Source organism: Acomys minous, assembly GCF_964271855.1.
Source record: "Acomys minous genome assembly, chromosome: 4".
Lineage (NCBI taxonomy): Eukaryota > Metazoa > Chordata > Mammalia > Rodentia > Muridae > Acomys > Acomys minous.
Window position 1 is genome coordinate 103,418,343 of NC_140486.1, and position 16,453 is coordinate 103,434,795.

A 16,453-nucleotide genomic window follows, 5' to 3' on the forward strand; every position below is an offset into this window, starting at 1 on the left:
ACGTGGCTATTTCCCTTTAGTTTTCTGGGCAGAGCTGGAGACGGCATGCATCAAATTCATTCAGTGATGTAAATTATTGCACCGGTAGCTTTTTCAGTAAAGTTGTGATTTTGTATAAATTATGTGTAATCTATAACTGTAATTACCTCTTTGAGTTAGCACATCTTACTTGAGGGGTAGTTTATCATGTCACGTAAAGGGGCACTATAGCATATGTAAAGCCAGACCCTCTCTCTATACAGATGTTCAGACGCTTAGAGGGAAAAGAGCCCATAATATTCATTTGTTTTAAAAAGAGAAAGTCTTACCAAATGCCAGCAAAGCAATATACTATCCAGAAATAATTCTAGTGATTTATCCTTCCTGGGAAGATGCCTCACCCAGAGAGGAGGGAGGAATCACAATAGTAACATGTCTCTGTAGCTTACATCTTTTTCCCTTCTCTCCCCCATCGCAGTGCTTTGGTCTCCTTGGTGTGAACGGAGCCGGGAAAACCACCATATTTAAGATGCTGACTGGAGACATAATCCCTTCTGGTGGGAACATTCTGATCAGAAACAAGAGCGGGTACAAACCAATGCTTCTGCCTACTGAACACAACATAATTTAAATGGGCTTTTGTGCAGTTTCACGATTGTGTTATTAAATCTTCGTAGCCTAAGGAAGGGATCATGGAAATGACTGGAGGTTTTGTTTTTGTTTTTGTTTTGTTTTTAATTTTTAAGCTTCACTATGACTGTGATAGTAAGATTATTTTCCCCCCTTTTATCAGAATTAAGCAAGACAAAACCGCTGAGCCAATACTCAGAGACCTACATTTAGAAATTCACAGGTTCCAATCTTTTCCATTTAGATCCCTCGGTCATGTGGATTCTCACAGCTCATTGGTTGGCTACTGCCCTCAGGAAGATGCCTTAGACGACCTGGTAACTGTGGAGGAGCACTTATACTTCTATGCCAGAGTGCATGGGATTCCAGAGAAAGACATTAAAGAAGTGAGTGTGTGTGTGTGTGTGTGTGTGTGTGTGTGTGTGTGTGTGTGTGTGTGTGTGTGTGCGTGTGCGTGCATGTGTGTGTGTGTGTGTGTCTGTGTGTGTCTGTGTGTGTGTTTGAATCAGAAATTGCTGAATTTGAAGACCACTGCTGTTTCTGCTTCTCCTCGCATGATACCCCTGGCAAAGCCATGGCGCCACATGGGGAACCATAAAGTGCCCCTCTGACCACTGACCCAACTTGGCTTGATTCTGTAGTCTGCCCCACTTGCCTGCAAGCTCAGCTGTAGAAGCTCCTTGGCCTGAGTTTGTTCAGTTCCCTTAAACAGATATTCACATTGTGCTGGGCTCCAGGTCGAACTTTGATTGGTGATGCTTGTGATTTTTAACTGTGCAAATAAAATAGATCCCTGTGATTCTGGGCAAAATGCCCAACTTCTACTTCTTTTGTTTTTCCTTCACTTAAAAAATTTTTTTTAAATTAGTGCAGGGGATTGAACCCAGGGCTTCACAGATGCTAAGCCTGTATCCTACCACTAAGTGACATTACCAGTCTTGATTTTGACTTTTAGTCTGTAACTCTATATACCACTGTGACAATTTACTTTTGCAATGGAATGACTAAACTATTGGGGCACACCCTTTTGTTCTTCAAACTCGGGAGGCCTGAAAGGAGCATCCAACCAGGATCTCATCATTTGCTAGTTTACCTAACTCCAGAAATAACCGCAAGAACCCAGGCACGGCAGTTTTGATAGCAGGGTCAGTTTTAAATAGACTTAATGTCTTTTCTGACAACTCACGGCTCAGCGAGACGAAGGATGAAGCAGGGGACAATCCAAACACGCCTTTGAATTCTGCTTTAGTTCTCTGCAGCTATTAAACTTTCACGGGAGAATCCTGTGGTAGCAGCATAAGGTACCATCTGCAACTGTAAACGCAGGCCCACTTGTTGGGGGGCGGGGGGGGGGTGGGGGGGGCGGGGACGGGGGAGAGTTGGAGTGTTTCCCATTTGAAAACATACCTCTAGGAAATTGTTTTTCTTCCCTTAAATGAAGTGTTAATTTAGAAGCAGTCTTTGAAAGATGAAAATAAAATCTATGTGGAATTTAATTTTTTAAAAAAATTTCTTCCAGACTTATATTATCCATGGGAAGCATGTCTATTCACAGGCATGTTTTGTTCCACTTGGTGCCTTAAGAGTTTGAACGAGGGGTGGGTTGCCTGATTCCTCTTCTTATTATCCACAGACTGTTCATAAACTCCTTAGAAGACTTCACTTGATGCCCTACAAGGACAGGTCTACCTCCATGTGCAGTTATGGTACAAAAAGGAAGCTGTCCACTGCCCTGGCCTTGATAGGGAAACCATCCATCCTCCTGCTGGTAAGAGACAGTCAGAGGAAAGCATCTGCTGTGTCATTAGAACAGTGTGCCCAGACGCATGTATGACCGTCCCATCAGCAGCACTGTCAGCATCCACTGAAGTCTCACTGTGTGCCAGTTACTGCTAAAGTACATATACTGGCACATTAAGAGAATTTGTATTAGCAAATAATTTATTATCGTGGCAGTGTCCTCGGGAAATATTTTGCGTCTGAAGCAATGACTCGGAAGGCTTCAGAGAAAACACTCAGCATGTGAACAGAGAATAGCTGCAACCAACTCGGGGGGGGGGGGGGGGGTTCAAATCAGTTACAGGATGAGTTCAAATTTAATTCCCACTTATTGATGAAATCATATTTCTGTGAGGTACTGATCAAGCAAACTAACAGTTTCCATTTTTTTTTTTTACTGAGGAAGAAATGCACATTTTTTGGAACAAAGCATTTTGCCAAAATCATATTCCTTTGTAGCTTAAAAATATGAGTTATTTAGCTTGTGAAGTGATGGAAAATACACTGTGTTGTTTTATGTGAACCTGGGAGGCGATCAAGAAATGCATCCCACGTTTACACTTTGTTAAGAGCTTCATACTTTAATTGATTACCTGAAAATATAAACTGCACACATTAGTGATATAGCAGTATGCTCCCCAGGCCCAACAAAGCAAAAGGGCCTTTATTTCAGAGAAATAAACATGTCCTTATTTTTGGAAGATTGCCTTCATTCAAGGACCTCCAAATTTTAAAAGGACCTTAACTGCAAGCAGTAAAATCCAGTTATAAATCACCACATTATGCCAGGGATTAAGTCACACAGTGGATCCAATCATTTAGACTGCCGAGACAGAATACCGGAAGCCCAGAATGCATTACATCGCTACCAGCCAACGTTTATAATGGAACCTATTGTGTAAGCATCCTTTAAATTGAACAAAACAATCCCGGGGCACCCCTGTGAGATAAAGGACGCAAAGCCGTGTGCATGTAAAAGCACTGTGTAAATGTTATGTAGTAATGAGTCTAGGAAATACAGGCTACAAGAGGAAGATGATGCCCTTCTGTGCATATTTACTGCATAGTCCATTTTCTGAAAGGAAAAAAAAAAACATAGAAGCGGTGACAATACCTCCTTTACCATTTTCCCAAAGTAATGGCCATCGCTCTATTTAAATTAGCATACTACATGCAAAGTGAACATCTGATGGCCCAATTCTTTCCATCGCACGTACATTTTGAAATCTTTTTCTATAATCTTGACCTATAATTTGTTTTTATTTAACACCTGTTGTGATCCATTATTGCTTGTTTACATTATCTATTGTTGTGTTGCTTTTTAAAAATACCTCCTCTCTGAATCTTTCAAAGCCTCATTTGCTTTGAAAAATATTGTGAATTTTTTTTCCAATTTGGCGCCTTCGACAAATCTTATTTTTATTTTCCCACAGAGTCTTAAATTTCAATTAATAACAAAACGGTAAAAATACATGTGGACCATATTCACCGAAATGTCAAGTTGTGTTTCCTTCTGCTTCATATGGCACATTCTCGCTCACAGGCACAGTCCCACTTTCAGTAGAAAGATGGCAATCTTGTTGATGGAGCTTCAACTATATATGTGAGAGTGTAGAATTAAATATGAAAACTCTGCACTCGCAGTAATTGAAGGAGATTTTTTTTCCCAAGGAAACATAAGAGACGGATGTAAAGTAACACAGTGTCAGCTTCACTGAACCACTTCTTTAAACAGACTGACAATTTAAAAATACTTAATTTTGAGCTTTTGACAGCAGCAGGAAAAAAAGCCTATTATGTATAAAACAAGTTAGTCACAGGATCTTAAAAAGTGATTTCTGCTCCCAGGAGTTGAGATGCAGTGATTCTTATAAAAAGCCTCATCAAAAATTAATTAATTTGATGAAATTTTCTGGTAATTCTCTATTAAGGATGAGCCGAGCTCTGGGATGGATCCCAAGTCAAAACGACACCTCTGGAGGATCATTTCAGAAGAGGTGCAGAACAAATGCTCTGTCATCCTCACATCTCACAGGTAAACTGAGTCAGGTCCCAAGGGAGTCCTGTGCAACACATGAGCACTTTCCATTGTCTGGAGTATTTTGTTTTTATTTTTATTTTTATTGCATTGTGTGTGAACGCATATACACCTCTCTCTCTCTCTGTTTCTCTTTCTCTCTCTCTCTCTCTCTCTCTCTCTCTCTCTTGTATGTGTGTGTGTGTGTGTGTGTGTGTGTGTGTGTGTGTGTGCATGTGTGTGCATGTGTGCGCACATGTAGAGGTCAGGGGTCAGTTTTCTCCTTCCACCATGTGGGTCTGAGAGACCAGACGTAGATAGTCAAGCTTGGAAGTGAGTGCCTTTACCCATGGAGCCCTCTCACTAGCCCATTTAGAGTATTGCATATTTGTAGTAGGTCAATACTGGGGCTTTCAGGGTGAGGATGCTGTGGTAGGACAGAGCGCAGACATTTTTACCATGAAGTTCTCATGACTTGAGACCTGCTTGTTCTCATTGATCGCCCCCTACCGCCTTTCAAAAAGGTCTCAGAATCCTTAGTTTTTCCCCTACATAATACTCCCACCTGTTAGAGGGTAAATGACTCTCGGCTCCATGCCCACACACTGCGCTTTCTGTCTCCATCTACTTCTTCATGTGTGCTCTCTTCTTGAAGAAATCGCCACGAATCCCCTGTAAGCTCTCCTCTTACCAGTTCCCCTAGAACCCATCCAGGTAGCTTTCTTCCACAAACCAGCCCTCCTAATCCCCCGAGTATGAGAGACCTTGGAGCATTCTATCTATGCCTCTCTTGGACACTGGGCTTTCATTATAATTTGGGCTAAGTTCACCTTTCGTTGTAGTGATCACACGGCAGAGACTAATTAGGTCTGTTTATTACCAAGAGACTTGTTTGTATCCCAGCTCTGAGCCCATCACCCTGAGGCTAACCGTTTCATCACCATGTACTTTTTTGAGGGGTGAACAGAGTGATAACTGGGGCTCTCGCTAGGTACCGTCGTCCACGAAATGAGAGAGCGCTTGTAACCAAGTACAAGTTAGCTAGTTATAAACCCCCAGACAAAATCAACTGGAAGATGAGATAGAATGAAAGGTGCACTGGGTCATTTTTGAAACACTTCACAGGAAACGTAGGTTTCGAGTCAAAGCTTGAGTGAGCTTGAAAGGACTGTCGGGTTGGGCAGTAGTGGTGGTCCGGACTAGAGAGATGGCCTCAAGTAGAGGAGAACACTAATATACCCCCATCTGAATATGTTTCACTTATATTTTAAGATTTTTTTTGTTCTTTCTCAAGAGATTTGTTTGTTTGTTTGTGAGCCTAGCCAAGCCATCCCAAGAGAGCCCTGAAGGAAGATTGCTATAGTGCTATAAAGAACTAATTAAACCTGTGCTTATGAACTTCAACCCAATTTTCTGTGCCTTGGCTGTTGATAGGAATCTGCTTCCTCTTTCAGCATGGAAGAATGTGAAGCGCTTTGTACCCGGCTGGCCATTATGGTGAATGGAAGGTTCCAGTGCATTGGATCTCTGCAGCATATAAAGAGCAGGTAACCTACAAATGTGCTGTTTGCACATAGTGCAGCTCTAACAGGTGCTGTGCCCAGCAGCCACTATACAATGTACAGAAAAACAGAGATGAAGACCCTCCTCCTTGGAAGTGATCATTGACAGACTATAAATTTAAATTATTTTTTAAAGGTTTATTGTGGCTTTTAGTTTTAAAAAATCCCCAAGTCTTAGAAGGTTTGAAGCTCTTAATAGTCTTGATAGTAAATTATTTACAACTAAAATACTCTCAAGAAGTAGTTTCAAGAACATACCCAATAACAAATTAGACTTGACAAGTACATAAAGGCATAGATTTTCTAATCTACCACATTTGTTTGCCATTTGCACAAGCTTTCTGTAAGCTATTTAACATTTTCACCACATTGAAAACCCTTTAATCAAGAATGCATTGGGGAAAGATGCATAAATATCATATTAGCATCACATTAGAATTAAATTATTAGTTTGTATTCCCAAGTATATGCATATATATATATGTGTGTGACTCTCCAAGCTACAGGATACTTTACACCTTTTCATAAAGCAGTTTAATTGTCTTATCAAAATTGTTATATGAATTAAAGATAAAATTATGATAGAAACCTCGCATAGCTAGTAGGGTGTCATAATCTGTTTATGAACTCTGATCTTACTGTACTTAACACCAGCATCTTGATCTCACTCTTAGTGTTGGAATCCCAGTGTCTTTTTGTGGGGGAGGTTCAAGACAGGGTTTCTCTTGTAGTTCTAGCTGTCCTAGACTTGCTTTAGAGGCTGGCCTCAAACCCACAGCGATCCACCTGCCTCTGCCTCCAGAGTGCTGGGATTAAAATCGTGCACCACCACACCTGGTCCTGTCTTTAATCACCATGGTTTCCCGATGTGGTGGCATACACCTTTAATCTCAGTACTCAAGAGGCAGAGTCAGGCAGATTGTTGTGAGTTCGAGGCCAGCTTGGTCTACAAAGCAAGTCCAGGACAGCCAAGGTTACACAGAGAAACCCTGTCTGGAAAAACCAAAAAGAAAAAAACATCTTCATGGTTGACATCAAATCACCAATGGTTTGCCTCTCAAGACTTTGCTTTAACTTAGTAAGAATTTAACTCCCAAAATTGACATCTATTATTGCCAATGGATGATTGTCAAAGAAAGCCAAAATTGTGTGTTTTCATTCCGGTGTTGTTTTTTACCCAAAGATTCTGACACAGTGTAGAGGTAGAAATGAAACTCAAACAAACAGCAAAATCAAAACATGGCATTGAACTATTTCCAGTTTGCAACATGCTCTGAACTTTTATGGCAAAATGACAGTCTTTATATAAGAAAAGGAGCCATAATGGCTGGCTTGGGACCTATTTCATTATCTCGAATTCCTGGGGAGCTATTTTGGCAAAATGTAACTCATACTGTATTTTGTACTTTTAGGTTCGGACGTGGATTTACTGTCAAGGTTCACTTGAAAAATAACAAAGTGAACATGGAAAGCCTCACGAGGTTTATGCAGCTGCACTTTCCAAAAACATACTTAAAAGTAAGTGATGTCGGCTGGGCTGGTGGTACACACCTATAATCTCAGTATTTGGGGAGGCAGAGGCAGGCAGATCTCTGTGAGTTCAAGGCCAGCCTGGTCTACAAAGTGAGTCCAGAACAGGCAAGTGTACACAGAGAAACTCTATATCAAAACAAACAAACAAACCAAAAAAATAAGAGAAAGGAAAGGAGAGGGTGAGAGAGAGAGAGAGAGAGAGAGAGAGAGAGAGAGAGAGAGAGAGAGAGAGAGAAAGTGATATTTACACCTTTTGACCTTGACTGACTTTTCCAGTGATAACAACTTGGATGTTTGCTATTTCCTAGAGGATCACAGCTTTGTTATTCATCCTAATCCATTAGTTTAAGATTTGAACTTTATACAAACAAGTAAAATCCCCAGGTTATATTATATGTCTTGGTAGGTATTTTAAATTAATCTAGTTATTTCACATATGCATATTAATTTCCTCCTTGAAAAGTCTTTCTGATAATACATGGATTTGTTTTCAAGTTGTATACATTGCCAGTTTAATAATTACATAAATACATTAGGGGACCCAGGAACAACAGGCATTGTATGACCAACAGCATTCCTTAGGGGGAAAAGTGAGCTCAGAATTCAGCACCTGAGAGATTTGGATCTGCTTTGTTCCCCTCCTTTGAAAAATAAACCCATGAAGGTCTGAGCAATCCTCAGGTCCCAAAGTGACTGCAATATCACAGAGTTCGCTTCTCATCCAGCAAAGCCAAACAGATGGACACACAGGAATATGCATATTTAAATCTCACACAGCACCTACCTAACGTAGTAGGCGGAGAAAAACATCAGTATAACATTTTTGATAGACAGGTAATTTGTACAACTTGAGGATGACACACACTTGTTGTTAAAAGGGAATCAAAGTAGAATAGTGAAAAAAAAAATTAGAAACCTGTGGCTTGAGCCTGGCTGTGCAGAGGAGACACCCAAAGTCTCCAAACTCTGTTTCTTTTATTAGTAAGCAGGAATAAACATCTGCCTTATAAAACAGTGTGAAAATGCCTGGTATCTTCACAAACTATAGGGCATAATATTAATGCGAAGTGATATCAGACAGCATAAGAATGCATTTTTAAAATAACTATTTTTATCTTCATAAATTGTTTTGCCTCGGTATCCCCAAACTTTGGATAATTTCTGTAGGAAATTATCCAATTATTCAAGATTCTTATCAAAGGCCCTTTTCTTTTTCCTTTTTCATCATCAGAACTGAATATTAAAAGACACCTTTCTTCTAGAAACCATGTTGGTCACACTCATTCAGTCAGTTGCTTGGTTGAAATGTTTATTTACTGAGCGGAGATTACTCTTTTCCTGGTGTGTGCCTTCTGGGCACATACTTAGAGCCACAAAAGGAACTGATGGTAAAAGGTGATTTCTCCTCGAGGGAGTTTTCCTTACACTTCTGCAGTAGTGTCCCCATCTCTACATGAAAATATCTGGAATGATGACTTGAGAATTAAATATGAAAGAAGGCTAGATTACAGGGATGGGCACAAGGAGACAAGGAAGAGAGAAAGAAGAAGTGTTGACCATAAGACTGAAAAGGACCATCTGGGTGGGATCTGCAACACCACAAGAGCAGATTCCCAAGGGATACAGCATCTGATCTGACGTATTCAGAACCTATTCCCTCGCTGCTTTGTGCCAGAATAAATCAGCATACCTAGTTTTTAGGCTTCCAAGGAGGCTTTTGCAATAACTCATATGTGGAGCGAGAACCAGCAAATCAGGAAAAGAGAGAGGAAAGGTCAAGCTGGAGAGATGCCTTAAAGAAAAACAAACAACCCCTTTAAAAAATCAGATGGTAAAAGATGAACGATTCAGAGCAGCGGTTGTTAGAGACACTCCAAGGCAGTAGCAATAGATTATGAAGTAGCTGATCCTACTAGTGGAAGTTGAAAAGTTGAAAAGCCTTTTAAGGGGAATCAGGAAAAGCAAGCAACATCGATCAGGGGTGAAAAAAAGCTTCTAGACAACACTACTGATATCTAGCATTTTTGGCTCTTATCAGCTGAACAACCAAGTCCTGGGATTTCAGACCAACCTAACAGCAAATCTACTAAACCTGACCAACAAGCTGAGCACACACTGATGTGTGAGATGCATCCTGCAGGTTTTCCCCACTATAGCTGAGAACGTAACTTCCTAAATGCCCATGAGTTCAGTATGCTTTCAAATTTTTCATTAACTCTTTAATTTGTTTCCTCCCTGATGGTCATGAAACTTTTCATCTCATCTCTACAAGCTAACTAGTTTCAAAACATGCTCATTATGGGCACCCCCACACCCCCAGTGGGACAACTTCCAGCATTCTCCCCAGCTCCCCATAAAGTGAAATCTGGTCAAGTTGATGTTACCTTGCCATTGTAAAGATAAGTCCTTCCCTTTGGTTCCTGCAGGATCAGCATCTTAGCATGCTAGAGTACCACGTGCCAGTCACAGCAGGAGGAGTAGCAAACATTTTTGACCTTCTGGAAACCAACAAGACTGCTTTAAATATCACAAATTTCCTCGTGAGCCAGACCACGCTGGAAGAGGTAAGATGCATGCCATGATCCATGGCGCAGTGCCACACATTACTCATTATGCATGCTGCTTATTTCTTTTTAATGGCATTTAATTTACTTGTAATTAAATCAGTATCTACTCTTGCACCTGAAAACCTTAGCAAAGAGCCTAATTTATTTCTAACTGCATCTGAGACATTAAAAAAAATAGATTATGAAAGGCATTAACTATTTTTGGTAGAGAAATGAAGGTATTTCTTCCCACTGTATATGGCATCTACTTCCATGAATGTTTACGTGTACATGGAAAACGGAAAACCACTGTCACCTACAAAATAATGAGCTATTATTGCTTCCTCTACTTTCTTTTTGGTAGGTTTCATAATGAAGGTTTTCATTAGTCAGCTTCCTGAGTTAGGGTGTGTGGGGTGAGTGACAGAGAATGTACAGACCCTGAGGTTTATTAAATTTACACACTTAATATAGCAAATGTGGAATTTCTTTCTCTTATACATCTTAATGACTTTCCCACTCAATGCTAGCAGCTTCTTAGGGCATCCATCATCTCTGTACTAAGTTTTATATACCTCAACTGACAAGACCTACAAAAACCAACTCTAAGCTTGAATTTGAAGTGGGTCTGAAAGTAAGCCAATTGATTTGCTGTTCTTTATGGATTAATATTTTTATAAGGACTTAAGACAAGTATGGCTTTGCCCACACGGAAGAGTTAGGCTTAGGTTTACTTGACCAGCATTAAGCATCATGCATTAAAACACTAGACTCTCGGCGACATTGGGATAAGCCTACAACTAATACACTTAATGACTTTAAGCATGTAAAAAGATCTGCCTGCTATATAATTGGCAAACTTAACATAATGTGAGTTTTGGACACAAATTCTATTTCAGTGTACTACTTCCTGAAACTAGTGACTTCTCTCTCAGCATTTCTATGTCAACATTTAATAGAGTCATCAGGCTGGGCTCCTTATCCACATGTGACAAAGATAACAATGTGGATCATATGGATTACAGATATAGCTAATAGGTCCTTAACTATATCTTTAAATTTAGACTATGGCAAAATATATAGTCATAATCATAGAAACGTGCATTATTTTCAAAGTCCAGTTGAAGCTGGCTGTGTAAAAAGACTTTAGAGAGGATTGCACAAGCATGTGAGTATGACCTGACAAACATATGGGAGTGTGTGAGAGAGCAAGAAAAGGAGTTAGAGAAAGAGAGAGAACAAAGAGGGAGGCAGGGAGGGGGAGGGAGAAGTGGGGAGAATGAAACCTTATTTCTTCCGGTGTAAACCTGGCACTAATGTCTTTTATTTTCTTGGGGAAAAAACTCAGGTTTTCATCAACTTTGCCAAAGACCAAAAATCCTATGAAAATGTTGACACCAGTAGCCAAGGTTCCACCATCAGTGAGGACTCACAGGAAGACCGGCTGGATTCTTAGCACCTGCAGCAGATTCGCTTTCGGCAAACGACTGAGGGATGCTTTTCCGGAGAAGACATCGCTCCTAAACATCTCTTCCTTATAAAGTGTTATACCGCACGGCAAGTGTACAGCACAAGACTGACAAATTAAAATGGATGTCAATGAATGGAATTGCTCCCGAAGTGATTCTGCTGCATTCGACACAGTGAGCATGCAATGTATGTGCCAGCGACCCTTAGGAAAAAGGTGAACCGCCCACCTCACGATGAATGTCTTAACTTATTACTTTCAATAAAAGGACAGCTTTAAAGGCATGGGTATTAGTATTTGAAAAGTCAGAGAAGAAAAATAAGGTGGATTGGGGGGGTGGGGGGGTGGAGAGACAGGTGATCAAACAAGGTACCTTATTTCTAGAAAATAATATGTGTTGTGTGACATGCTAAGGCTGGATTAACAATGACAGGAAGGAGTGAGAACGGTGTCTACAGAAGGTGTGTGTGTGTGTGTGTGTGTGTGTATGTGTGTGTGTGTGTGTGTGTGTGTGTGTGTGTGTATCTTTCATTGCCTGTAGATGCATGGGGACATAGTGAGTCCCCCCCAAGTGCCTTATGATAAGAATACGATGAGACAACAGTTTACCCTGGTGGTAAACCAACTTAGATCTGAAGCTTCTTGCTCATTGAGAAGAAGCAGGTATGTCAGCTGGGCAGATCCTGAAAAAAGGGTGTGGAGAACTCATGTACTGCTGGCAGGCATCCCTTGTAAAGCTTTTCCAGAAACCCTCACAATCCTAGTTTCTCCACAGGAAACGTTTCTGTGAAATAAAAGTTAATATGAAAATATTTTTTCAGCTTATTACCTGGCTGATCATACCTACGATTAGAGGATAGATGATTTGATAGCACCAAGTTACATGCCCATGGAAGAAGTGCATTATGTAGTCTTTGACATAGAGATAGTGGTGTGTGTGTGTGTGTGTGTGTGTGTGTGTGTGTGTGTGTGTACAAGTGTACCTGCTTTGACACAGCTGTTTCTGTTTCAATGACTAATAAACTCTATGTTTAGAAAAAGATACTAATGATGTCATTTTGTTTGATAGGGAAGAGCCATGAACCTAAAATTCGGGGTCACATGACCCATGAGGTTCTAGGTGATATGTCCCCTGCTTACTCGGCCACTGTCACCAGCACCCACTCCCCTTCTCCTTTAGGATCTAGTCCTGTTGACCTATTGCGGTTTCCATGGTACCCTAAACTCCTTCCCATCTCTGAGGTTTTTCACCTGATGCTCTCATAGTGTGAATTCTCGCTCCTCACTCACTGTGCCCGTCTGACAGTCTTGAGAAATGTTAGTTTCCCAGAAAAGCTTTGCTGCCTTGATTTTTTTTTTTTAGCTTAAATCTGATGCCCCTCCATTCTAATACTACATTGTCTCCTCACTTTTGTGGGAGACCTTGCACCACAATTTGTCATGTATCTAGACTTTAAATATATATTTTAACAGACGGTAAACACAACTTTGGGGAGGGGGTATAAAAATGTCTGTAGGAGCCAGGCGTGCTTGTGAACCCAGGACTCAGAAGGTGGAGGTAGGGTGATCATGAGTTCGAGGGCAACTGGGGCTACCTTGTGAGTTAAAGGCCAGCATCCTCTATGTAGTTAGTCCTTGTCTCAGAAACAGTTACCAAGGAATTATCTCAGTACTAGAACAAGCAAGTGCTCAGTGTGTAAAAGTAACTGGATATAGTCCATATTGTAAGAAAATATCTTTGATTTTATATATGTGTGTGTGTGTGTGTGTGTGTCTGTGTGTGTACGCGCGCAATATATAAATATTAGATATTATTCAGTATTTTTTTGTTTTTTTTTTGTTTTTCAAGACAGAGTTTCTCTGTGTAGCCTTGACTGTCCTGGACTTGCTTTGTAGACCAGGCTGGCCTCGAACTCACAGCGATCCTCCCTCTGCCTCTGCCTCCCAAGTGCTGGGAGTAAAGGTGTGTGCCACCACTGCCCAGCTGATACATTATTATTTAGACAATATATAATGTATTACTATTTTATATTATATAAATTATATATAGTTATATGTATTTACATATAATATATAAACATATATGCATATATATCCTCTTAGAATAGAAAAATGTGACTCTGAGGGCATGAGAGTCTTCAGAAGCCCCTGACCAGACTCCATAAGAGAATAAAAGAGATTTGACTACTGGAAATTGCCTTTGTTGTGGTTGGTTATTTGCTTGATTCATTGCTTCCGGGCAATGGTGAGGAAGGAACCAATGGTTTTAATAGACTCGTGAGAAACAAGAGTACTCTTAATTGCTTTGTCACAATCATTCACTGGGCATCTTCTTCTGTAGACTGGTCCCATTAACGTTGTATCTTCATTAAAGGTAGGCACACTCATAAGGCTTTATGTGAATGAGTGTGGAAGGCTAAGGAATAGATATGTCAACACCTTTGAGGAGGTGTGCACTGCTGACTGCTCCATCAGAGAGAATGAATAGCCTAAACACAAATACAAGACAGGGAGGCATGAGGACAAGTGCCAACCAGAGTTTCTAACCACTGGGTCAGTGGTTCCAGCCAATTTAATTTACCCCCTGGTGGACCGGAAAGTTTTAGCTGGCCTTACCTTCTCTGGCTGCACGCTGACTTAAGGGCTTGGTACTTGTCTCTCTCCTGGTCTTGGTACTCAAAAAGGACAGCATCTGTTTGACCTTCCGAACCCTCTCACCGCCTGCACAGACAAGAAACATTCATGGTGCTCAGTGTCTCTGTGCTGGTGAGATGGAGTGAATAAATAAATGAATAAGAAACAAAAGAGAAGCTGGCGTGGTTGGCATGGAAACCACACATCCTGATCCTGTTCAAATTTCTGAAATGCAGTTTCCCATGAGGTAGCTTACTCAGACAAAAGGAGAAAGAACGATGTTTGATGCCACATTACAGTGAATCTGCAGGGATAGGAGGGTTTTGATAACATCTTTGGAGTCAGAATTCTAGCGCTGTGTTTTCATAGATTTCTGAACACTTATCTCTTCTTTGTCTTGGCACTTGTTGGGGTATGCCGCATAAGGGCTTCATGGTCCCTTTTCACATCAAAGTAAGGAGCGCACATGAAACACTATTTGAGCCTGTATTCCTTTGGGCCTCTCCACAGTGGAGGAAGTGTTTTGAGAATTCCTTATTCTCTGAGGCCTCTCCACTCTTGATAACATGTACAGAATCTACCATCTTTACATGAGTTATTTGAATTACCTCTGAGGAGTGTGGCAATTTCCACTTCCTCTACAAAAATGAATTTTCATGATAGTAAAACATTGAATACAAAGTGAGAAAAATATGGAAAGATGATATATACACACATTTTTTTCCAAAATGTCCTCTACCTGGTCTCTTTTTTTAAATCTTTCATTCTGTAAGTTTTTTTTCATTTTTATTTTTTTAATAATTTATTCAGATTATATCCCGATTGTTATCCCTTCACTTGTGTCTTCCCACTCCTCCTCTTTCTCCCTATTCCCCTTCCCTAGGCCTGTGACAGAAGGGGACCTCCTCCCCCACTGTATGATTACAGCCTATCAGGTCTCATCTGGATAGCCTTCTTCCCCTCCCTCTGAATGCCACCAGGCCTCCCCACCAAGGGGAAGTGGTCAAATAGGGGGCACCAAGGGCAATGCATGCAGTAAACCTAGACCTCATATTCATAGCTAGCCAATGGACAGCACATTCTTCATGGTTGTGGGGAGAGAGAGGACTGCCTCTACCTGGTTTCTTATTCATTGCCCAGCACATGGGTGAGTGTGACCTAGGCACGAATGAAGGTGGCAGAGATAGAGCAAGTTGCTGTCCTTTTAACCCCGCCTGAACTCAGGGGTGTGCTTGCATCATTAACCAAAGCTTCAACATAACACAGCAAGCCAAACAAGAACAAAAACTAAAGGTGAATGGTATCTTCTGGTTTTGTTTTGTTGTTTTTTGAGACAAGGTTTCTCTGTGTAGCCTTGGCTGTCCTGGACTCGCTTTGTAGACCAGGCTGGCTTTGAACTCATAGCAATCTGCCTGCCTCTGCCTCCCTGAGGGCAGGGATTATAGAAGTGTGCCACTGCACCCAGTGAATAGTGTTTTTTCTTTGGTATCATTTGTTACGGTTGATCTACTGGCTCCTTGCTTACAAATCCACATTGATCCTCCATCATCTGTAAAGATGCAGACTCTTCCACTGAACCCGACATGGCTTCTAAGCTGGTTCTACAGCTTGCATCCCTCTTTACCATGGTATCTTTGCTGTGACCACATGAGCTTTTTCTGTTTTCAATGTATATCCGATCATTTGGGGGGGGTGCTCAATGGGACTTTTCTCATACTACTCCTTCATCTTAGAATCTTCATCTCCTCTTCCTCAGGTTTCTAGCATTCCCCCTCTTCCTCTTCAGAACTTCTCAGAGCTCTTCCTTCCCAGAGGCACAGGCTGACTGGATTGTTCTATTCTTTGTTGCAAAAGCATTTTTTTTTTTGCACACGCCTCTACTGAGGCATTTCCATACTGCCTCATAAATCATTTCTGTATGTCTCTCTTCTCACCACACACCATTTCCCCCGAGTACTGACTGGCCAGCCTATTTACTCTCACTGTGTTCCCATATCCAGAATATCATTAACAGGTTGTTGTTGCTCACTAAATCTTCCCAGGGGGTTGAGGTATACCACAGTAACCGAGCTCTTGTCTAGCATTTACACAGCCCTGGCTTCAGTCCCCGGAATCGCTAAATAAGTAAATAAGCAGTCTCTAAGAGACCAAAGATGTGCCTTTCAATTTAGAAGTTTACATATATAAATTATACATTGTAATTTCTGTTTTCACAGTTTTGCATTTTCAGTTTTAGGAGACTACTAATTGCTGAGTGGGGGGCAGAGGGAGACAGTATAGACAGCTAACAACTTTACATTAAAAT

At 40.9% G+C, this 16,453-nt stretch overlaps 1 protein-coding gene and 1 long non-coding RNA gene across 2 annotated transcripts in view; one reads left to right on the plus strand and one right to left on the minus strand.

Annotated features, from left to right (window-relative positions):
• Positions 1-11,798, plus strand: part of ABCA12 (ATP binding cassette subfamily A member 12) — a 160,080-nt gene extending 148,282 nt beyond the window's left edge. Inside the window, exons 46-53 of the mRNA XM_084779830.1 lie at positions 458-567; positions 854-995; positions 2,243-2,377; positions 4,320-4,423; positions 5,860-5,952; positions 7,380-7,485; positions 9,927-10,064; positions 11,395-11,798. Coding sequence (XP_084635956.1) covers positions 458-567; positions 854-995; positions 2,243-2,377; positions 4,320-4,423; positions 5,860-5,952; positions 7,380-7,485; positions 9,927-10,064; positions 11,395-11,502 — 936 coding nt within the window. The 3' untranslated portion in view covers positions 11,503-11,798. The remainder of the gene's footprint in view (positions 1-457; positions 568-853; positions 996-2,242; positions 2,378-4,319; positions 4,424-5,859; positions 5,953-7,379; positions 7,486-9,926; positions 10,065-11,394) is intronic.
• The window catches only part of LOC311596431, a 222,000-nt gene that overhangs the window by 87,971 nt on the left and 117,576 nt on the right, over positions 1-16,453 (minus strand). Inside the window, exon 2 of the long non-coding RNA XR_014778834.1 lies at positions 14,131-14,235. This is a non-coding gene — a long non-coding RNA (uncharacterized lncRNA). The remainder of the gene's footprint in view (positions 1-14,130; positions 14,236-16,453) is intronic.